The 23,359-nt window shown below is 36.7% G+C and overlaps 3 protein-coding genes across 3 annotated transcripts in view; all 3 read left to right on the plus strand.

Annotated features, from left to right (window-relative positions):
* Nucleotides 1-369, plus strand: part of LOC109372952 (ubiquitin-conjugating enzyme E2 variant 1) — a 4,299-nt gene extending 3,930 nt beyond the window's left edge. Inside the window, exon 3 of the mRNA XM_083287474.1 lies at nucleotides 299-369. Within this exon, the coding sequence (XP_083143600.1) occupies nucleotides 299-369 (71 nt within the window). The remainder of the gene's footprint in view (nucleotides 1-298) is intronic.
* ASNSD1 (asparagine synthetase domain containing 1) overlaps nucleotides 1-5,053 on the plus strand; it is a 13,334-nt gene extending 8,281 nt beyond the window's left edge. The window contains exons 3-5 of the mRNA XM_019626500.1: nucleotides 299-1,851; nucleotides 2,147-2,328; nucleotides 4,671-5,053. Coding sequence (XP_019482045.1) covers nucleotides 391-1,851; nucleotides 2,147-2,328; nucleotides 4,671-4,956 — 1,929 coding nt within the window. The 5' untranslated portion in view covers nucleotides 299-390 and the 3' untranslated portion in view covers nucleotides 4,957-5,053. The remainder of the gene's footprint in view (nucleotides 1-298; nucleotides 1,852-2,146; nucleotides 2,329-4,670) is intronic.
* A 472-nt stretch (nucleotides 5,054-5,525) lies between these two features.
* Nucleotides 5,526-23,359, plus strand: part of ANKAR (ankyrin and armadillo repeat containing) — a 52,844-nt gene continuing 35,010 nt past the window's right edge. The window contains exons 1-8 of the mRNA XM_019626498.1: nucleotides 5,526-5,583; nucleotides 8,632-8,781; nucleotides 10,866-11,491; nucleotides 14,748-15,185; nucleotides 16,727-16,890; nucleotides 17,523-17,626; nucleotides 19,630-19,810; nucleotides 21,157-21,376. Of these exons, the coding sequence (XP_019482043.1) occupies nucleotides 10,891-11,491; nucleotides 14,748-15,185; nucleotides 16,727-16,890; nucleotides 17,523-17,626; nucleotides 19,630-19,810; nucleotides 21,157-21,376 (1,708 nt within the window). The 5' untranslated portion in view covers nucleotides 5,526-5,583; nucleotides 8,632-8,781; nucleotides 10,866-10,890. The remainder of the gene's footprint in view (nucleotides 5,584-8,631; nucleotides 8,782-10,865; nucleotides 11,492-14,747; nucleotides 15,186-16,726; nucleotides 16,891-17,522; nucleotides 17,627-19,629; nucleotides 19,811-21,156; nucleotides 21,377-23,359) is intronic.

A 23,359-nucleotide genomic window follows, 5' to 3' on the forward strand; every position in this document is an offset into this window, starting at 1 on the left:
TCTACCACTTTGTGCCTTTCGGTGACTTACTTGGAGCCTCCAAAGTCCTGTGGGATTTAAATAAGATGGTACATATAAAGTGCGTAGCCCAGTGCCTGGGCTAAAATAAGCATTTCATAAACAAACTATTTTCCTGAAAGATAAACATTCATCATTAGAAGCCTGTTGTAAATTATTATTTTCACTAACATAGTGCATTATACTCAAATGGTTTGATCTTCGTAAATAGCTGATGTTACCCTGTGAATTACTAGGTAAAGGTCCATTACTTAATGTTTCTTCTCGCCTCCCTCCACAGATATATTGGATGAGCTGAAAAAAGAATACCAAGAAATAGAAAACTCAGAGAAGACCAAAATCAAGAAATAGTCAACTTGACTTCACATAACAATGTGTGGCATTTGCTGTTCTGTAAGCTTTTCTGTTGAACATTTTAGCAAAGATTTGAAGGAGGATTTACTGTATAATCTTAAACGACGGGGACCAAATAGTAGCAAGCAGTTGTTAAAGTCTAATGAATACTACCAGTGTTTGTTTTCTGGTCATGTCCTTCACTTAAGAGGTTTTTTGACTGCTCAGCCTCTAGAAGATGAGAGAGGCAATGTGTTCCTGTGGAATGGAGAAGTCTTTAGTGGAATAAAGGTTGAAGCCAAAGAGAATGATACTCAAATAATGTTTAATTATCTTTCCTCTTGTAAGAATGAATCTGATATTTTGTCACTCTTCTCAGAAGTCCAAGGTCCTTGGTCTTTTATATATTATCAAGCATCTAATCATCATTTGTGGTTTGGTAGGGATTTTTTTGGTCGCCGTAGCTTGCTTTGGCATTTTGGTAATTTGGGCAAGAGTTTCTGCCTCTCTTCAGTTGGCGCCCAAACACCTGAAGTGGCCAATCCATGGCAAGAAGTTCCAGCATCTGGAATTTTCAGAATCGATCTCAAACCCACTTCCATTTCTAAATCTGTGGTTTTAAAATTGTATCCTTGGAAATATATTTCTAAGGAGAATGTTACCAATGAATGTGTTAATAGCCTGACCCAAATTTCAGCCAACTTGCCAACATTTGTATCAGTAATAGTAAATGAAGCCAAACTATATCTGAAAAAAACTGTTGTTCCTTTAAATATGATGTTGCCGCAAGCTTCATTTAATACTCATTGCAGTAACATTTCCAGCGTCCCACCCACAAGAGAGACACTTGAGGGCTTTCTTGCTGATGGAAATATGAGGGAAATAGTTCAGCAGTTCATTGATGTCCTGAGTATTGCAGTCAAGAGACGAGTCTTGTGTTTACCTAGGGATGAAAACCCAACCCCAAGTGAAGATTCGCAAACATGTAATAGGAAAGCAAATGTTGCAATCCTGTTTTCGGGGGGTATTGATTCCATGGTTATTGCAACCCTTGTGGATCGTCATATTCCTTTAGATGAACCAATCGATCTTCTTAATGTGGCTTTCATGACTAAAGAAAAGATCATACCAACGAGTTTTAATGAAAAAAAGAGAAAACAGAAAAATTGTGAAATACCTTATGAAGAATCCTCTAAAAATGTTGCTGCTGCTGCTGTTGCTAGTTCTGACAAACAATTCAGTGTTCCAGATCGAATCACAGGAAGAGCTGGACTGAAAGAACTACAAGCTGCTAGTCCTTTCCGGACTTGGAATTTTGTTGAAATTAATGTTTCTCTTGAAGAACTGCAAAAATTTAGAAGAGCTCGAATATGTCACTTAGTTCAGCCCTTGGATACAGTGTTGGATGATAGCATTGGCTGTGCAGTCTGGTTTGCTTCTAGAGGAATTGGTCAGTTAGTGACCCAGGATGAAGTGCAGTCATATCAGAGCAATGCAAAGGTACGGCGTAGTATTTCTGCTCCGAAGAATTTCTAAGACCTAAGTTTGACCCTTTAAAGCTTTTAGCATTTAGATTGCAAAAGTATAGCATGTTTTAGCTGCTTTTAAACTACAACACAATGTATGTGCCCTTTTGAAAATTGCGCATGTTTTACTATTTTATGACTGCCTTATAGTTTTTCTCTGAAAATATTATCTTTGAGATTATAGTTTTTAAGCTTTGCTTTGATCTTTGTTGTCTTCGTCACTGTCTATAGATAACATTTTTTATATGGATTTCTTTAAACCTTTATAGGTAGTTCTTACTGGAATTGGTGCAGATGAGCAGCTTGCAGGTTATTCTCGTCATCGTGTCCGCTTTCAGACACATGGGCTGGAAGGATTGAATAAGGAAATCGAGATGGAACTGTGTCGAATTTCTTCTAGAAATCTTGGTCGTGATGACAGAGTTATTGGTGATCATGGAAAAGAAGCAAGGTAACTAATTCTCTATCTGAGTGTTGTTGGGTAATTTTGTAAAAACAATAGACTGTAAAAGGAGATTTTTACGTTTCCTTTTTCTTTGGAGACGTTCAAATGAATAACAGTGGCAATAATGTCTTGGCTTTATATAACAAACACAGACCGACATCAGCAAAGTTGGGGGGAGCCAGAGAAGCAGTTGTTTTCCAGGACTCAATCTCCAACAAATATCTTTTCAGTAATTTTTAATGATCAAATAACATGATTGCTTTTAAGAATACAAAGAAAAGGACTGTAAAACTGAGGTAGTGAAATACTGAGAGAAGGTATTTAAAAGGTTTTGTTTTGTTTTAAATGTTTGCTTTCCTTCCAATAAGGACACAGGCCCTACTCCCAAGCTTTCTCCTCTGATGTTTTAGAACCTGGCTTTTTCGCTAGACATTTCTGTATGTATAGATCCATACTGATTTAAATGGTGCCTCCAGGACTGGATTCCCCTCTGTTATATGTTTTTTGAACATAATTTAGTCATATGTTGCAGATTACCTAAAACCTTCAGAGAGATCAAGGCGCTTTCATATGTGTATTCTTTTTAAATTTGGAGGTTTATTTTTACCTACAACATATTTCTGATGGTAGTAAACAAGTGCTTGAATACAACTTTTTAAAGCATTGAGGATAAAGGAGGATGTATCTTTTAGTTATAAAAAGCAGAAATGTGTTCAAGTAGGTTAATTTATTAAGTGACAGTTTACTGCAAGGATCCAAGCATGCAAGAACAGGGAGTCCAAATAAGCTATGTGGGAACTGGAACATTATAATATGCCTACTGTGAGACGTCATTGTTTCTTGTCTCTACTTCAGTCTTTGCCTCTGCCCACTGAAACATGGTTGCCTTTACAGGGTTGTCATTCTTATGTTGCCAGTTCTGACACATGTAAATTTTGACTACTATGTCATTATTCTATCATAATTTTCAAAATTTCATTATGAATAATGCCACAATACAAAGTCTTTAAAATGTTTTCCTTTTGGAGGATGTGTGTGTGTGTGTGTGTGTGTGTGTGTGTGTGTGTGTGTGTTAATAAGCCTTTTAAAGAAAGAAAGAGAGAGAGAGAGAGAGAGAGAGACAGAGAGAGAGAGAGAGAGAGAGAGAGAGAGAAAGAAAGAAATTGATTTTCAGTCCATTATTTTCAGCTAGGTCAGAGAAAAGAATTTATTTTATTTAGTAAAAACAGTTAATTCTAAAGGTCCCATATGGACACCTCAGGTAAAAATGCATATGAAGAATGTTTAAAAACAGCTAATACAGAACTGTGATTTAACAAATACCCTTATAGTGGCTAGATCTAAGTAATCAATTTATTATGTATTTTTGCATACATATTAACAGTAATCTATTGATTACATTCTTATATTTAAATATGCTTTTATAATTAATTCATTTTTATAAAATATTCCATATCACAAATATCTTTACTCTTTTAGTCTCTCTACTTGAACTAGAATAAAATATAGTGTCAGAGAAACACTAGCGTAACTATATTGTATTTTGAGGAATTAGAAGGAGGAAGAGTGTTAAACTTTATTTTAAACAAAAAGGAACAGAATTTTGTAGGAAATCAGGGAAGCCAAAATAGCAGTTTTTTTGTTTTGTTTTGTTTTTAAGCTGAGCCATCCTGCCACCAGTTGGCAGCTCAGCAGCTGCTCAGCTCAGGCCAGGCATCGAACCGCTGTTGCTTAGAGCTCAAACTCTTGAGCAAGTTCTTAACCAACTGAACCACTCAGCCAGCCCAAATAGCAGTTATTTTTAAAATATAATTTGTTCTGTTTCATCAATGTGTTGCCATTTAAATGGTTTAAATTTAATTAAGCAATTTTGATACATAAAGTTTTACCATAAGTAAGTGTTTCACAAGTTCAGGATTGTAGAGCCCTTCAATATTATTTTCATATCCATAAAGTTCAGTTTCTTTAGACATGATAAAGAGCAGATATAGATTGAATAATTGATTTAAGACCATACTGTTTTCAAGGCGTCCCCAAAGACATCTTGTGAAACTATTTGAAATTATTTCTTGACACCATAGGCCTAATTTATTTATTTATTGGGGCAAAATTTATTTATTTTGTACTATAAGTATTAAAATTTGTGTCGTGAAATACTTGATTAAGGTGATTAAATTTTAGTTGTAAAATTGTGTAAATAACCAGAATATTTTTAATTGAGAAAAATAGCACCATCAAAAATTAATTTTACACTCTAAATTTTAACGTATTGAATAAAATGCAAAAGAAATGATCATTGCAAATTGATTTCATTTTTTATAGTGTTTATATTTATCTATTTATTTTAGATTTCCTTACCTGGATGAAAACGTTGTCTCCTTTCTAAATTCCCTACCAATTTGGGAAAAGGCAAACTTGACTTTACCCCGTGGAATTGGTGAAAAACTAATTTTGCGTCTTGCAGCTTTGGAACTCGGTCTTACAACCTCTGCTCTTTTGCCAAAACGGGCCATGCAATTTGGATCCAGAATTGCAAAAATGGAAAAGAATAATGAAAAGGCATCTGATAAATGTGGAAGGCTCCAAGTCATTTCCTTAGAAAACCTTTCTATTGAAAAGGAGATTACAACGTAATATTTCACAATGTAATAACATTTACTGAATACTGATTATGTAAAAATAAAATACTCTGCTGCTTTATTATTGTACAATGTAGTGGTTTCAAAGTTCATTAAGTGAATTTTTACTTAGCTGTGTAGCTTAATATAACCAATTTAGCCAAACGGACAGTCTACAGAAAGATTATTGAAAGAATAGCTTGGATATTTTAAACTGTGATATTAACATTGTTTTGAACTGTTACATGGTAATGTCACGCTAGCAACACTAAAAGAAGGCAGCTTTTACTGACTCTTTTCATGGTAACTACATCCAGAATTAACTCAATTTTTTGTTGCCAGGGGCATGTTCTTAGACGGCCCTATTTGACAGAGAAGAGAACTAAGGTTTAGAGAAGTTAGACAATTTGCTTAAGGTTCACACTCCTGAGCAATACTTGGTATTTCTATCTCTTTAGGCAACTCATTTTCCCACTCTGGGGACTTTTGAAGATGATTTTAAACATTCTCTTGTCCCCAAAATCTCTAACCTCCCTCTCTTTGCCACTTTCTCAGCTCATGACCTGGGTTTTTCACCAAGAGAGCAAACTCATCAGGCCAAGAACTGCCTCCACTTTCCAACACCAGCACTTTTAGCTTACCCGTAGGTACACCCGTCCTTTCCCCTCCCTTCTGGCCATTAGAAAGGGAAATGGGTCCATCTACCCATCAGAAGGTCGTGCCTCCACCTGCTCTCTCTCCTAACCCTCCTGCCTTTCGGCTACCTTATACTCCTTTCTCTAGTATCTTTTCTGTAGGATCCTTCCTATCATTTAAAATTTTCTATCTATACCAATTTAAAATGTATATCCCTGGTCCTGCATCTTCTACTTACTATCTCTTACTTCCCATCCACATCTACCCTCTACCTTTTCACCTATTCACTTAGCTCCACTCAGCCTGACATCCACCCACATTATTCAGTTGTGATCATCATACCAGGGTCACTGGGATGTAACTTCAAGGCTCATACTCTTCCTGGATCTAGACATACTTTGATTCTTTTAATCATAGTGGGAAAGAAATTCTTTTAATCACTGTGGGACAAACAAAAGCCTGTCAGAAACTTCCACATGACCTGAATTTATTTCATGGTAAATGCAATGTTAAAACCAGATTTAATCATTACCTGAATAGATTTCATCTCTCTACCTGAAGGAAGACAATTTAAAGTGTCTGTGTGGTCGTGAGAACTAATTTGACATTGCTCCTGTTGTGGGTAGACAAACTAAGAGGTTTACACAGCAACCTAGAGTTGAATATAAAAATAACTTTTATAATAGCAATATACTTCAATACTAACTACAATATAGCTCTAATTTATATAGTGTTGACTATGTGCCAGGCATTATTCTGCGACCTTTACATGTATTCATTTCATCAGTTGAATCTCAGTCAGAGACCTCTAGGTCACCTGCTCCAGCAGGATACTCTGTGTGCATGTTAGCTTTTTTCTTGTTGGCTTTTGTTTTATTTAGTCTTCAGAGGGCCTGACTGTTTATAGCCTTCTTGCTACTTAATCTCATAAATTCTGAGATGAAGTTCTACGTTAATTCTTAAACAAAGGAATAATCTTTCCGAAGATTTGAAACATGTAGAACAAACCATTTGGGTACCTAAACAAAAAACTTCTAAGTAGAGGAATTTACATACGTTGTTCATACTTCTTAAGTGCAAACATGCAAATCTCTTAAAGAAGGCAGTGACTTTTGACATACCTTGCCCTGGGACAGCAATAATAAATTTATTAATATTCACTATCTCTATAGCAGCTGTTAAAAAGAAACAACAGACCCAAAAGGAGTCACTCACTTGCTAAGCTCCACCAACTTACTACCTAACCTAACTGCAGTTGCAGCCTCTCCCAGGAGTGGAATTTGAAGCCCATCAGTCTGGAATTTCCTGGTCAGCACTAATAAGAAAATCTGCCTGTTAAGACCCCCTGCCTTCCCCTAAGATAAGGTGACCTTCCTGAAATAATCCACTCTTTTAACCTTACCCCACCTTTTTCTGCCTATAAAAAAACCTTCCATTTGTACAACTTCTCAGAGCACCCTTCTGTTTGCTGGATGGGAGGCTGCCTGATTCATGAATTGCTCAGTAAAGCCAATTAGGTCTTTAAATTTATTCCATGGAATTTTTGGTCTTTAAAACAGCTGAAATGATGACATGGATGAAGTAAGAATCCTGCCCCCGGCACCAAAACCCTCCATGTTGCTAAATTCAGTGGAAAAGTTTCAGTTCTCGTCTCCCTTGACCTAGCAGCAGAATCCAGTGAAGTTGACCATTCCCTTGTTCATGAAACATTTCTCTTGGTGTTCGTGACCAATCTGGGTTTTCCTCCTGCCTTCCCGACCTGATCTTTAAACATTAAATTCCTCAGGTCTCCATCATGGGTTCTCAATTCTCTATCGTCTTCCCCTTGGTGATTTCAGCCACTTCCTGGCTTCAGATACCCTAAGCCTGCCAAAACGTACATGTTTAACCCAATCTGCCATTCTTAGCCCAATCCTCTGTAAGACATATCTGACATCTCTACTTGGTTCTCTTCCAGGTACATCAAGGTCAGTTATGTCCACAACTGAACTCAATCCTCCCCTGAGCCCATTGCTCCTGACCGAAACTTAAATGTCACCTAAATAACACTCCACCTCCATTCAATCTGTTACCAATAGGCCACCTCGTTATTTTTCAAATCCATTCACAGCCCCCCATCTCCACTGCGACCACTCTAGCCTGTGTCTAGCCTCTACTGCCACCTATCTTAAACTTTCAGAGTAAAATTCAGAAATCACTAACTCAGCAGCCTGCCTGATCTGCCCCTCACCTATGTCTGCAGCCTAAGCTTGGGCCCACTCTCTTGTTCTCTATGCAAGGTTTTATTTAGTTTCTCAAAAATTTCAACTTCTCAACTCAATTCTTCATCATCTGTTATTCCCTGTCACTATCCCTTCTCCAACTCTGCTGAAATAGCTCTTTCTCATCTTCTAGGCTCAGCCTAAAAGATTACTTCCTCAGGGCAGCCTTTCCCAGCCCCTGGTCTAGGTTAGCTTGCCTTCCTGTGCTGCCATTACCTCTTATATTTATCACACTGTCTAAATATACCTGTATGTTCTTCTGTGTAACTAAGCTCTTTGGGGCTTGGTGCCTGCCCTGTTTCCCAGGGCCTCCAACTCTGAGCACAGTGCCTGGCTCATAATAAGTGTTCTATGAATGTTGGTTGAATGAAAGAATGATGATGGAGGTGGGATTCCAACTCAGGACTACCTCAGAGGCTAGTGCTTTTGCTTCTGCCACTCTGTTTTTGTTTTTGCTGAGACAAATAATGAAAGTGAAAGTAATAGAGAGGCAAAGTGACCAGAGGAGGAGGAGGCGCTGAGTTCTAACGAAGGGGCAGGGTAGCGGGGGACATGTGTACTGAAAGACTCTGAGCAGTGCCGAGTGGCTGCCAAGCGGCTGCGAAGCCCGCTGGGTGGGAAGCACAGCCCACAGCAGCACAGCAGGGGACAGGGGCACCCTTGCCGCTCAGCCTGGTGCCCCCAGTGCCGCCCACCAGTGCACAGCAGGTGAGGTGAGGAGTGGGTGGTTTCCCAGAGGGCTCAGCAGCCACGCTGGACGAGTCCCCTCAGGAAGCCCTCCCTGATCCCCCCAGCTGCGTCTTGCATGCGTGGGGCTCCTGACCGCGATTCCCGCCCAGCCAGAAGCCGCCCAAGAAGACCACTGTCTTCCGCCCCTAGCAATACTCCAGGAACCCAACCGGATGCTGATTCCCTCTCCAGGCCAAGAAAACAATCATTTCAAAGTAGGTTTCTTCTTTCTTCTTGTCCCTTCCATTTTCCCGTGTCAGTATGGGTCTAGGTCTTGAACTTGAGTATGGACAGATGTGGTGGGTTGGTCCCGGTTCTGAAGGTGGGAAACCATAGGCGCGCTGCTCTATAACCTTCCTGGTCTCCATTTCTGTGGCTATAAAGTGGGGATACCAACACCTGTCTCCCTGAGTTGGATCCTCAGCGTCCTACTGGAACTACCAGCATCAGCATCACTTCTTAACTTTCCAGAAATTCAAATTCTATGGCCCCATTCCAACCTACTGAATCAGAAACTCTAGGGGAGGTCCCCAATTTGTTTTAACAAGCCCCAATTGATTTCAATGCAGGTTAAGTTCTGAAAACCATTGTAAAATAAAAGGACCAATTGAATGAAATAAATAAAATATTGTGTATTAAGAGTTGGGCAAATAGTAGATGCTCAATAAATAGTGATTATGGTTGTTATTATTCCAGGAACAGAGGCAGTTAGTTGCACAGAAATAGAAAATTAAGCAGGCACTTCCTGCCTTTCCTTTTTTTTTTAAGCAGGTCTTTATTTTCTTGCTTTAAAAAAAGAAACTAGGGCCGGCCGAGTGGCGCGTTGGTTAAGAGCTGGCTTGGGACGCCAGAGGGCCCCAGTTCGGATCCCACATATGAGGGCCAGTGACATAGCCCTTTACAGCTAAGATGCTAAACAACTGCTCGATCTGGAGCTGGGCTGCCGTGAGTTGCCGGCGATGGCAGGTGGGTTGCCATGGGCTACCATGTGTAGCCAGCAGCCAGAGTGAGCGGCCAGCAGCCACTGTGAGCGGCCATCCAGAAGCCAGCGACTGATCTGCCTCGACGGGGAAGAGCGCAATGATGGTGCCAACTTGGGCCAGTGAAGCAACGTCCTCCACAACTAGACTGAAGAACAAAACCACAGCAACTTGTCTGTTCCCCTTTCCCCAATTCCCCAATAAAAATCTTTAAAATAAAAAATAAATAAAAAATAAAAGTTTTAAAAAAAACTAAAAAGAAAATAAGCATATGCCAAAAAGACTCTCCAACAAAAGAGAATAGATATGCAACAGTAGCTTCTCATATATAAACTTACTTTGTTTGACATACTTGTTAGTATCTTTGGACTTCTTTAAAAAAACAGAACATAATGTTAAAGGTTTTACAATTTTAATTGTTTTAATTCAAAGTTTAGCTTACTTATACTGCAATTAGTTTAACATTGAAAAATATCATAGAATTACCATATGATCCAGAAATTCCACTTCTGGGTATTTATCCAAAGAAAATGAAAACACTAACTTAAAAAGATATATGCACCCCTATGTTTATTGTAACATTATTTACTCTAGACAAGATATAGGAACAACTTAAGTGTCCAACAATGGGTGAATGGATAAAAAAGATGTGAGATGTGATATATATCACATATATAATATATAATATTCATTTTATATTACATATATATATATAGGAATATTATTCAGCAATAAAAAAGAATGAAATCTTGCCACTTGTGACAACAGGAATGGGCCTAGAGGGTATTATGCTAAATGAGATAAGTCGGACAGAAATGCAAATACCGTATGCTTTCACTTATATGCAGAATCTAAACAAACAAACACAACAAAACAGTCATGGATACAGAGAACAAATGGATAGTTGCCAGAGTAGAGGGGGATGGGAGAATGCGTGAAAAAGGTGAAGGGGGAATAAGAGGTACAAACTTCCAGTTATAAAATAAGTCACGTGGATGTAATGTACAGCACAGGGAATCTAGTCAATAATATAACTTTATGCCATGACAGAAGGTTATTAGACATATAGTAGTGATCACATTGTAAGGTGTATCAATGTAGAATCACTGTGTTGTACAACTAGGCGAGACTAATAATATTGTATGTCAAACAGTACTTTAATTTTTAAACAATGTCTCTAAAAGATTAAAAAATGTAATGGTTGACCATGAAACAATTAACCTAATAAAGGTGAAAGGAACAGATACAGTTTTTGAGCAATCTAGCTTCATTACCATGGCAAATTTTATTGCTCATCTTTTTCTTTCTGTTCATTGCAGAAACTTCGAAAAGGACACACTAGAAATGTTAAGATTGCCTAAAAAAGGATTACCTAGATTTGATCAAATTCAAGATGAAGAAGCCTACCTGGAAAATTTAGCAGTGCAGAGAAATGCTTCCGCTTTTTTTAAAAAATACGATCGGAACGAAGTACAAGAGTTGCTGACGACTGCACTGGTTAGCTGGTTGTCTGGCAAAGAGGACATCCGCTCTCAGTTAGACGTGCCATATGGGATGATGAGCCAAATGAACAATGTGGGCTTCGGCACCGCAATCCTGCTGACTCCTGTGGACCCGACTGCCCTCTTAGACTACAGAGAAGTCCATCAGATCATAAGGGAGTTGGCTATTGGAATTTATTGCTTAAATCAGATTCCTTCCATTAGTTTAGAAGCGAATTATGATCAGAGTTCTTCTTGTCAATTACCTCCAGCTTATTATGATACCAGGATTGGGCAAATTCTGATCAACATTGACTACATGATGAAAGCGCTATGGCATGGAATGTACATGCCCAAAGAGAAGCGAGCCAGATTCTCTGAATTGTGGCGTACCGTCATGGAAATTGATCCGGATGGGAAGCCTCAAACGACTAAAGATATTTTTGCAGAGTTTAGTTTAGCAGGTAAGAGAACTTAACACAGTTATTTCTATTAGAAGCCTTTTATTTATTTATTTATTTAAAGGTAATTTCTTTGTGGCTCAGTTTTAGGTATTTAGCCATATTTCTTAAAAGAGATTTTTTAAACTCCAAAGAATCTCTTCAATAAAACTTTAATTTTTTTCAGTGTCACTAAAACTTATGTTTTAAGTCAAACATCTTGCCTCTTTCAGCTTAATCTCCTAGTTCTGCAAAAGAGATCAGATTTCAGTTTACAGTTTTTTCTTACAGGGCCTAAGTAAGAAAATCCATAATAAAATAAAGCCCAGGGTAGATGGAGTGCAATGAGAAAAATCTTAAAACTTGAAAACAAAATGATTACCAGATTGGTTAACCATCCACATTGCCATTTTTATAAACCACAAAAATAAATAAGAATTGAAGTTAAGATAAATAATGTACATCAGCAATCTAAGCTTTGGTATTTTAGTAGCATTTGGTTTCATGAGCATTTATTCTTGATTCACTTAACTTTTCAATTCCTCCCTCCTCGGGGCCATACTTCTGTAATGCCTGTGTATAAACAATAAACGCCACTAAATCCTGGTGCGTTCCCTTCAGCATACTTAAATTTTTTTATTGAAGTTTTTTGTTTATTGGTTGGTTTTTCAATTTTCCTATGGTTCCTTTGCAGCAGGCCAAGTAGAAAGGGGAGTGAAATGTGTATCTCAGATACTGTATCCAATAGCTTTCATTGATCAAATATATCTAATAATTTTCTAAATAAATTTCCATAGTTTGTAAGCACAAGCTTAAAAACAAGTCTCAATGCTGGTACAAAATGCATTAGAATTTCACTTGACTGGAGGAAAGAGCCTGGCAATAGATTTTATAGAGATTTTATCATATCTGAAACTGAAAAAGGAAGACAGCTCATCCTTAAGGAATAAAACGTCACCCAGATGGTTTCTTTCTTGACTATTGGGTTACTAAAAAACTACCTTGAAAACCAGATTAGTTGTTTCTCAACTTCTCGATAAAATGTGGAAGAATTACAATCATTTGAATATTTAATGCAGCTAATATGGTAAGTTAGTTTCATGGAGTTGTTTAACTCTTATTTTTTTCTTCTCTGTGGTTGATAGCTAATTAAAAAATTGTAGGCACACACAAATTTTACATATGTGTTTGTAAAGGACTCTAGTTTGATTTATTCATTTTAGAAATATTCATTGAGCCTTCATTTCTTGCTGAGAAACAAAAGTAAGTCTGATGTGAAGAACAAGTAAACAGTAAGCTTAAGTGTAGCCTCCATGAAAAAGGGACCTTACTTGCCTTGTTTATCCCTGTGTGTTTAGTGCCTGAAACAGTGTCTGACACATACTAGACATCAGGAGTTATTTGTTAAATTGCATTAAATAAATTGAATTGAATCAGTGAATAGATGCTAGGGGCAGAGGTGTTACACATCTTGAGAGACTTAGTCTAGCATGACTGTCCCAGAGGGATGTAATAATTGTGCAGTGAGGAAGCAGCCCTTCAGCAAGGGGGTCATCTTCCTACTTTTGTCTGAACCTACTGATTGTTATCTAGGCACTTGCTTTCCTTTACTGCTCTCCAAAATCCATTCTCCCATTCTTTGCTCTCACTTCCTTCCCTCCCTCTTCCCTTCCTCTACCCCTTTCCTTCCTCCTCTCCTCCCCCACCCCCACCCTTAGTGAAGAAGGATAGGGGCTGTGCTTTCTTGGAAAGACAATTTGGGGGTGTCACTGCACCTTAATCTGATACCATGACCTGTTCTTCAGTTCTTCCAATTTCTGAGCCTTTCTGTGGTGAGAATTGACTTGCTTCCACCCACTCCAACCCCGGAAATTTTAGAGCTATCAGCCATGCTCTGACTCATATTAATTTTTTTAAACTGCCAGAAACACTTCAATATCTTTATAATCTCTTAATTTATTTTACTCTTTTTTCAAAAGGGAGATGAATCATAGTGGCCACTTTAAAAATCCAAGAGTATTGTGGAGACAGACAGATACAAGAAGGGAGGGAGGGAGAGAGGGAAGGAGGGAGGGAGGGAGGGAGGGAGGGAGGGAGAGAGGAAGGAAAGATTTGAGGGGAAAATGGATAAAGAAAGGGGGACATTGATTTTATCATTTACACTTTAAGGTGCTTATGTTACAAACTCCACATTTCTGAAATTTATATTTTATGATTCTGAGCTATTTTCTCAAGTCTAGATTAAAGGTAACATTATAAATGTAACTATCTTTAAAAAGACAATGTAGGGCTAGCCAAGTGGCGCGTTGGTTAAGAACTGGCTTGGGACACCAGAGGGCCCCGGTTCGGATCCCACATATGAGGGCCAGTGACACTGCCCTCTACAGCTAAGATGCTGAACAACAGCTCAACCTGGAGCTGGGCTGCCATGAGTCGCGGGCGATGGGCATAGGCTGCAGCTCCTGCTGCAGTGGGTTGCCATGGGCTACTGTGTGTGGCCAGCAGCCAGCGTGAGGGGCCAGCAGCCGCAGTGAGTGGCCGTCCAGAAACCGGCGACTGATCTACCTCACCCGGGAAGAGCGCAATGATGGTGCCAACTTGGGCCAGTGAAGCAACATCTTCCACAACTAGACTGAAGAACAAAAGGACAGCAACTTGTCTGTTCCCCTTCCCCCAATTCCCCAATAAAAATCTTAAAAGAAAGAAAAAAACCCGACAATTTAAAAAGAGAGTCCTTAATTTCATCATAACTGGGAAGAAAATGTAACAGGAAATTTGTCATTTATAACAGAGTAAAATCAAGTTTTAATTCTTACGTGATTTATCAGGATTAGTTAGCAGGCAAGTTCTTTATTGATTGTATACGTTTAGCTTCTGTTATCAGCAAAAAACAAATAAAAAGAAACATGTAATATAGTGCTTGAAAAGTGAAATATAGCTCAAGTGAAAAATTGGTTCCCTGCTTAAAGGGAAGTCACGTTTTCTTGTTCTTCCATATTTCCCCTGATTTATTATTTCCATTGTATTGTGTTTCTTTTACTTTAAATAGGATGGAAATCTATTCTTTTTAATTGTACAAGCTTGCATCTGTATTTACTTTGCCTAGTTACCACTCATGCACCTGCTTTTCACCTTTAACAATTTTATTGGCATTTCATTGCCCCTTTCCTGTCATGTTAGTAGGATTTCAAGATGAAACCCTGTGTTCAATCTACTATATTGATCAAGAAGTCAAATATGAAGTTTTTACTGTCTAAAATTTTTCCTTTTCACTGTGAAGGTTTGATTGATATTACAAAGGATCCAGACTTTAATGGGATCTATGATGAAGACATGAATGAAGATCCAACATATAATCCCAATTGCTCTGAAGAAAAAGCTGTGTTTATGAAATATGCTGAAAATATTATGCTAAAATTGACATTCAGTACCACAGAAGTTCAGCAGCATGACAATGTTTTTATATTTGAAACAGCCTATTGGCTGACTAACGCTATAAAATATAATCAGGATTATCTTGATATTTGCACCTACCAGAGACTACAGCAAAGATTATATCTTCAAAAAAAGGTTATTCAGAAACACTTTGAGAAGAAAAAAGAAATCAGAAGAGAGTTAGGATACCTAAAATTAATATGTTTTCTAACTCCATTTCTATTGAGTTTAAAAAAGAAGATGAAGATTCCATATTTAAGTAGTCTGCTTCAACCTTTTTCAGGTAAGAGTGTCACCAAAAATCAAATATAAAATATATATATATATACATATATTAAATGTAAATTTAATTTTTAGTGTGTGGTTCCAAGTGTGTAACATAGTTGTAGCTTCTTAGAAAGAAAAAACAAAATTTAATGTCTCCAAAGTAATTAAATATACTTGGTATTTGTACGTAGTGCTTGCTATATATTCGTACCACTTATAAGGAATATTGAAAGACTTAAAACAAGTTCTGAGAAGTTGGGAAATATTCCATGTTTGTGATAGGATAATATTGTGAATGTATCATATCTCGTCCAAATTATTTTATAAATTCGATGTACTTCTACTCGAAATCTCTATCATGTTTCCCATGAAAGTTTATAAATTGATTCTGAAATTAATATGAAGCACTAAATGATCATGAATGGTCTTATATTTCTGAAACAGAGATGAAAGCATTTTAAAACTTTAGTAATGTATTGGCACTATAATTAACAAATAGACAAACGTAAGAGATTAGAGAGCTGAAGTAAGATCGTACGTATATGGAATTTGACAGGAATATGTGCAAACTATTCTTCCCATGCAGATTAGCACACAATTTATGTATTTTCTTTGGTGCCTAAGCATGTAGGCTTGTTATAGTGGGTTTTCTAGTCAGATGGCAAAGTTTCAGTAGAAATTTTGTGAATCTGCGAAAATTTGCGTCATGAGCATTTAAATGGTGAAGATTATTATCCATATCTGTGAACTATTTAAAAATGGACTCATGACAATGCTTGTCCTGAAGTAGGGGTAGGGGGATGGCGCATATGTGGAACTAAGCGGGCCTTGCTTAAAGAAGATGTTGGCTATATCTGTAATGCTTTATTCCTTAGATTATTGGAAGCAAATATGACTGAATGTTAATAGTTAATTCCAGGTGGTGAGATTAGGGTGTTATATTATTCTTTGCACTTTTCTGTACCTTTTACATTTCTCAAAATACATTATACACTTTATATTGATGAAACCGTATTCTGCTAACAAGTTAAAATATTCAACAAACCTTGCTGAGATTTTAGATAAATATTTTTTTAAATAAGTGTTTTATGTGTGGTTTCATTACTTTCCAGAAAAGTCAGCTGGTTATTTTTGTAATGTGAGAGATACCCACTTATTTCTTTTTAATGTCTCTTTTTACCTAAACTAGCTCAGGTAATTTTTTGCTTATTTAACCAAAGATTCTCTAAGGCACAGAGTTTCAAATCTTTTCTGATAATTAGAAGATAATAGCCTTGAGATCACATATAGAAATCAATAAGTAGAATAATGTTTTGAGTGTTCTTTTGGAATGTCTGCACAATGAGACTACAGAAAATGCCCAAAATATATAAGTATATTTTAATTTTTAAAATATTCGTATAAATAATTTATAGGCTGTATTTGCCAAGATATTCATTTTATGTGGATTCTTTCATTTTGGTTCTGTGAATGAGAATCTAGATCTCCAAAATATAATGTTTATATGCTGTTCTTCACTTTTTAAACAAAAGTTTGTTTTCTTTTTTCTTTTTTGAGATGACAAGGTTAAGACAGAGCGAGAATTACCTCCATTTATTTATGGACGAGATTTCAAATGCCAGAATTTTCACTACAAAGAGGATCAGTATTTTCATGTTCATGGAGGAATTGAATTTGATATTACCACCCCTTCAATTGAGGATGCTGTGGAAGATTTTAAGGTTTAAATTGTTATTGTTCCTGAAATGGTTTATTATTTCACAACTCTTTTATCCTATTCCCCATTCAGAAAGTCTCTGTTGGTGCAGGAATTGAGTATCTTCCCAACTCATTTTTTCATACATTATGTAACAAACATAAATTAAGTGCAAACTATATCTAATGTACTATGTTAGATGTCAGAGATAAAATGACAAATAAGCTACGTACAACTATCATCCTTATAGAATTTACAGACCTCTAATGGACCATATTTGCCCTGGAGTCCTTAACCAAAGAGTGAGGTAGAAATCCCTGAACCTAAGCTACATATGCTTCCATTTTCCTCAAAGATTAGTATTAGAACAGAGATCCTCTAGAGTTTGGGAACAATAATTCTTCATCTGGAATTTAGTATAAATATTACACATTTCAACTGTCATTGCTTTTCTATCTTCTCTATATTATCCTTCCTTTTGTATTTTTTCCTCACCCCCAAAGTAGGGGTCAAATACATGCCATTATTATTAGGGTTTGGTGTGGGATCTTATATTAAAATTTTCTCATTTACATGTATAAAATTTCACCTAAAAGAAATCATAATTGTTTAGATTTGTTTAAAGATATATATTTAGTAATGCAACTCATGTTTTAGAACAATGTAGAAAAAATACGGGAATGTGCAGCTAATACATTTGTAGAAGATTCAGGATACAAAGAATATTACTCAATACCAGTCATGGAATTTAATGGAAAAAGGTAAGGAACTTTCAGTAATTATTCACAGTTGCCTCAATTTGTTGAAAGTTAGCAGAAAACAGTGTCAAAATGCAAAGGCTAACTTAAGACCTCAGGATGGAGATCCTAGAACAGTAATAACCCTTAAGAATGACATATGGATTCAATGAAATATTAAGTGTTGTATTTATTTTATTTTTTGTTTTTGTTTTTGTTTTTTTGTTTTTTAGCTGAGCCTTCCTGCTACCTGTTGGCAGCTCAGCGGCTGCTCAGCTCAGGCTGGACTCGAACCGCTGTTGCTCAGAGCTCAAACTCTTGAGTGAGCTCTTAACCAACTGAGCCACTCGACCGGCCCTAAGTGTTATATTTATTAATTGGTATACTTTGATACATTCTGTGTGATAATCCTTAAAGGTGGTAATTAGTTCTTTCAATTAACACAATGGTTCAATGGGGATAAAGATGGGAATCAAATCCTATGAGCCCATTGAAAAGCAGTGGGCTCAGCACACACCTCTTGGTATATGTTTTAAATAATCTTCCTCCTCTGCTGGGTCTCGTTATGCTTGTCATCTTTTGGAGCATCATGATACTGTTGTGGATGTTAGAAGGCAGATCAGAAATCAGTTTAGTATGATAGTGGTGTGTCAGGGAAGTGTGGTGTTAGAAGCTCCTCACCACAGTCCCTAAGCTGGGTGCAGATTCTCAGGCTGAAGAATATGGAGGGAGTTATTTTTAAAGTGAGGCCCCCGTTTTCTCTGTTGATGATTAGATTTAAGATTTTGAGTACTGTCACTATGCAGTACTCGGATGAGGGTTTCCTCATAGCACTGGCCACCTGGGCTTTTTGTGCTTCCAGTAATCATCTCTGTTGTGCTGGTGCTGGCCTAATGCTCAGGTTGTATATCCAACATTGGTCAGGGAGGGTGGGGGGAGGGAGGCAGGGGTCACAAAATTCCGTAGTCAGACTTTCTTCTGGTAGAAAGACCTTCACCACCTCTTGCTTCTCCAGTTTCTAAGGTAGGCAGCCCCCTGTTGGTTGTAGATACTTGATTTGTATTGGGTGACAACTGAATTTCTAGAAGCAATCCGCCCACCTTCCCTTGGTATTTGTTAAATTTATAAAGTCTGTTTTATTGCTTGAGCAGTGACCTAAGAGCATATCACTGAGTGCCAGGGCCCCAGAGGTAGTCAGCATCTTCTGATCCCGTAGCAGTTTATCACACCCACAGCCTGCTCCCTGGAGAAGTCCGTGACAAGATGGAGATTGCTGGCACTGGAATTCTATTGAGCAGAAAGATGTAGAACTGGGCCACTCAGGGACCAAAGGACATGCTCAGTGTGATCCCCCATGCCTAGATCTCTGAAGGGAGCCTTGTGGGACTTGGGGTGTCTGTGGTGTCCAGTCTCATCAGTGTGTCTAATACCAAGGGACCATAAGCAGCCCTAGGGAACAGAGTCACTCAAAAAGTTGTCACTTTTCCATCCAGCATGATAGGGGACTGGGGCTGTTACCTACCTACGTGACAATGACCTTGTGGATTGGGGGTTTCTCTAGTCCACTGCTGTAGTGAGTAAAAGTCACAGAACCATGACCCAAAGCCATTCTAGGTCAGATTCAAGGTAAACTCTGGAGAAAGGAAATGTAGACATAACTAGATTAAAAGAGTTAATATATAAATTTGTAAGAGAAGGGTAAGCAGATGGTTAACAGGTAAACCTAGAATTCCTTCAGCCAGAGTTAGGGTTTTGAGTACATTTAGGCAGTGTCTCTGGTCGCTGGCATGGGAAGGACAGAATCAATTAGAAGGGCCAATATGGAGAAGATACGTGTTATAGAAAGACTTGATTAACAACAGTTGATAATCCTGTTATTACAATATTTACAATCAAGTATAATTTAAATGACATTTTTGTATTTAATTGTTATAAAAAATAAAGTTTTACTTTATTTTAAAGCATAGAAAAAAAGTAACACATCGCTTCAAAGTCAGAAAAATGTATCTTAAAAAAATTTTTTATAGGTACTATGTGATCTATTTTGAACTTGAAACTTTCTATCAGCAACTCTATAAGACCCAGTGGTGGGGAGCCATAAATGAAATAATGAACAACCTGAGACCGAAAAGACTTCCACTGACAGATGTTCAATTACATGAACAGTTTAAGAAAAAATTTGGTTTCAAAAAGGCTATGAAATGCAAGGTATTTCAGTGATTACCACATAATTTAATGTAAGGAGTTATATATTATAGATTTTATGTCTCAAATTTTTATTTTAAGGGTCAATAATAGGTTAAATAAAGACTTCGATATGAAATAAAAATTCCACATTTTAGCAGTTGAAAAGTTACACTTTTCTAAATTATAAGTTTCTGACAGGGTTACACAACTACCTGTTTGTGAATGGGATTTGTGATCTTAGTAATTGCTGGTATTTACTGAATGACTATTTTGTATGCCAGGCACTATCATAAGTCCTTTCAACAAACTCTTTCAAGGTACTAGTACTGTTCTCATTCCTATTTTACAAATAAGAAATTTGAGGTGCGGCAAGTTAAGGATCTTTCCCAAATCACAAAGCTCATAAATAAGCCTGGCTCTGCTTTGGTCCTGCGAGCTAAACCTAAGAAGCAAACCTAACATCCCGAATCAAATCTCTGCATCTGCTGCAACAAGGTTTGACTTATAACTTCTGGACCTGATAAATTAAGTGGTGAGCTCATTAATTTCAAAGAGTAAACTGGTACTTATTTACCATTTATTTTGTTTAAATGCACATAAATTTTATAAGTTAATCACATATTAGTTTAATTTTAAAATATTAGGTAATCAGAATGGCTCAAAGAAAAGTGTGACATTGTCACCTCTCCATTTTGAGACCTGGAGCAAAGAGCACAAACTGTATTTCTGCAGCTATATATTTCAAGTTTCTAGACTTCTAAATTAGAGCTATCATAAATCAGAGAAGATTCCCCCTTTGTTTTTAAAGTATTTTGGAAAGATACTTGCTTGTCTACACTATTTTAATTGTCTCCAAAGAAGAAGGGTCTGCAACTTTTTTTCCAACAAAAGGGAGAGAAAAAAAACAACTTCCCAAAAATATTTTTTAAAATTCTTGATGTTTCTTTATAGCTCTAACCACTTCAGTCATTCCCCACTGAGACATTTTCCACATGAATCATGAAAATTCTACTGAACTTGAGCACCAATTGTGTGATAATACTAGGGGTGCCAAGAAAATGTATACAAGTGGACACTTTGGTCAACATTGCTCAAGCAGTAGTTCGCCATAATCAGAAGTGTCTGGACGCTGATGGTAACCACTTTGAGCACCTCTTGTAATTGCAGAAGTCAAATGTGGCTTGTATTCATCTTTTGTTATCAGTATATATTGAGGATTACAATTTTAATAGTTTTTCCTTTCTTAAAATGTGTATACATTTTTTGTCACCCTCTGTATTAATCTATTCCATTGTCATTTTTTTTCCTTAATAAAATTTTAGGTGTATTTTTAAAAACCTAATTCTGGCTTTCTTCATGATTTTTAGAGTATCCCATTTGGTATGAAGTCTGCAGTTGAAAGAGGATTATCTGCTGTTTTCCACACATTTAGTCGTAAAACCTCCAGCTCAACAATCAATGTTTCAGACGAGGCCGGCTATGCTATTTTTCATCATGCTGCTCTGCACAACAGAGTTTCTATTATATGTCAGCTGTGCAATGCTAACTTCAATGTCAACCAGAGACGCTTCATTATGTTTAGCCAAGGTACCATCAAGTTTTTGAATCTACAATGTTTTTCTTTGACTTACTCCTGTTCAGCATTAAGAATGCTTATTGGTTTTAGAGCAAGGTTAAAATTTGGTATTGTTACCTAGAGCAAAGTTGAAGTTTTTGTTGCATTTATCTCAGAGGGGTTCCTTTACGTTTTCTAAGTATCACTTATTGCTCCCTTACCTGGGGTTATTTATTTATTTACTGTGTCTCCCTCACTTGAATATAAGCTCCATAAAAGGCAAGGATTTGGTTTCCTTTGTTTGCCATGGTATCCTAGTGCCCAGAAGTTCTGCCATTGGCAGGTGCTCAGGAAATAATGGTTGAGTGAATGCATGGATGGATAGATGAATGCAAGGTAGCATTTGATAATCACTGTCATAATTAATATACAGTGATGTACTATAGAAATTCAGAGAAAAGGGAGATAAATAGAGATCCTAGCAGAACATCCATTTCTTACCCCAGGGTTCTCAACCAGGGGATAGTTTCTTCACACTTCATAAACGTAAATTGTATTTAATAACAAAAATTTCCTCTATAATAATATTTTTTTAGGATTAATGACCCCCTTTAAGGCTACCCTCATTTAAACTTTAAAAAGCAATTGTTCCTGATTATTAGATGTACATGCTCATTTACGTATTCTTTGGAATATATTTAACCAGTATAAAAATAATAAAGTTGAAAATGGAAGTGGAGGTTCCTTCATCACTAAAGAGAGAAGTAAAGTGTCAGGAATGCCTGATGCAACAATATTATCAATAAAAAAGGGTGATTTTATATTTTTACTAGCTATCTTAATAAACTGTGTTAAATTTTCACACACCAAAACAAAATGCTCTGATATTTTAATATTAAGATGCTTCTATTCCTCAATTAAAATATTCAATACAGAATGAACTTAAAGTAGAGCACAAATTCAAATTTAAATGCAATGGGGAACTGTTATTTAAAGATGTGTCATATTTTAAGCTTTTTTGGTGCAAAAAAAATCTTTGGTAAATTAAATTCTCTCATTCATCCTGAGACTACTTACATTGATTGAGAATTGGGTAGATTTTGAAGTATGCAAAAATGTATAACTCTAGTGGCAATGTCTATCTATTATTACTTAACCAACACCAAACTGCCTCAATAGTGAGTTTTGACCAGCCACTTGAGAGTCAGCGTTTCCAAGTCTTCTCTGATGTGATGTCAGATTCACACAACATGTCCAGATAGCTTGACCAAAAGTTATAACCAATCCTGTTTGATGTAATCCTTCCATCTGTATCTAAGCATAGTCCTTTTGTTCTGATCAATATGATTCTATCTTGACAAGTTTTGGAAACTGCTATATATTAATAATCATACTTCTATGTGTATTCCCTTTTAAAACAGAGTCATCAAAAATGGGCATGAAAAAAGAAAGAAATGGTAAGATATAAGTAAAATATTTGGTGCCTTTTAAAATGTTATTGCATATATTAAAACTTTTCTTATATCATCTCCAAAATGCCCTGTCTCATGAGAATGTCACAAAATGATGTTTTTGTTTACATTTTGAAGTATAAATTTTTCCTACCCATGGTTATTTACTCATACTCCTCTTAAGTTTGGTGGGGTTTTTTTCTCTTTTTTTAAAACTGTGAAATTTCTATAAAGTCAGGCCCCAAAATGGTTTTTATGCCCTAAAAAAATAAACTAACCCAGTTAATATCTTTAGATATGCTGCCATCTAGTGACAACCTATGAGGTCTGATGTGTGAGTCATTTCTAACTCAGATAGCAGACTTAAGTATTGGATATAGAAAAAAAACAGAAAAAATGTTAAAGGTTATACCTTCTATGTCTATATCTAAGATGCTATACCTTTGTACTCTATATAAGGTAATTCAAGGAAGGTTTAATTTTATTTTTTATTATTTTTATTGTTAAGTTTCAGGTGTACAGAACAATGCAATAGTTACCCTTTTCACCCTCACCAGGTAACAA

This window comes from Hipposideros armiger, unplaced genomic scaffold (assembly GCF_001890085.2).
Source record: "Hipposideros armiger isolate ML-2016 unplaced genomic scaffold, ASM189008v1 scaffold_680, whole genome shotgun sequence".
In the NCBI taxonomy this organism is placed as follows: domain Eukaryota; kingdom Metazoa; phylum Chordata; class Mammalia; order Chiroptera; family Hipposideridae; genus Hipposideros; species Hipposideros armiger.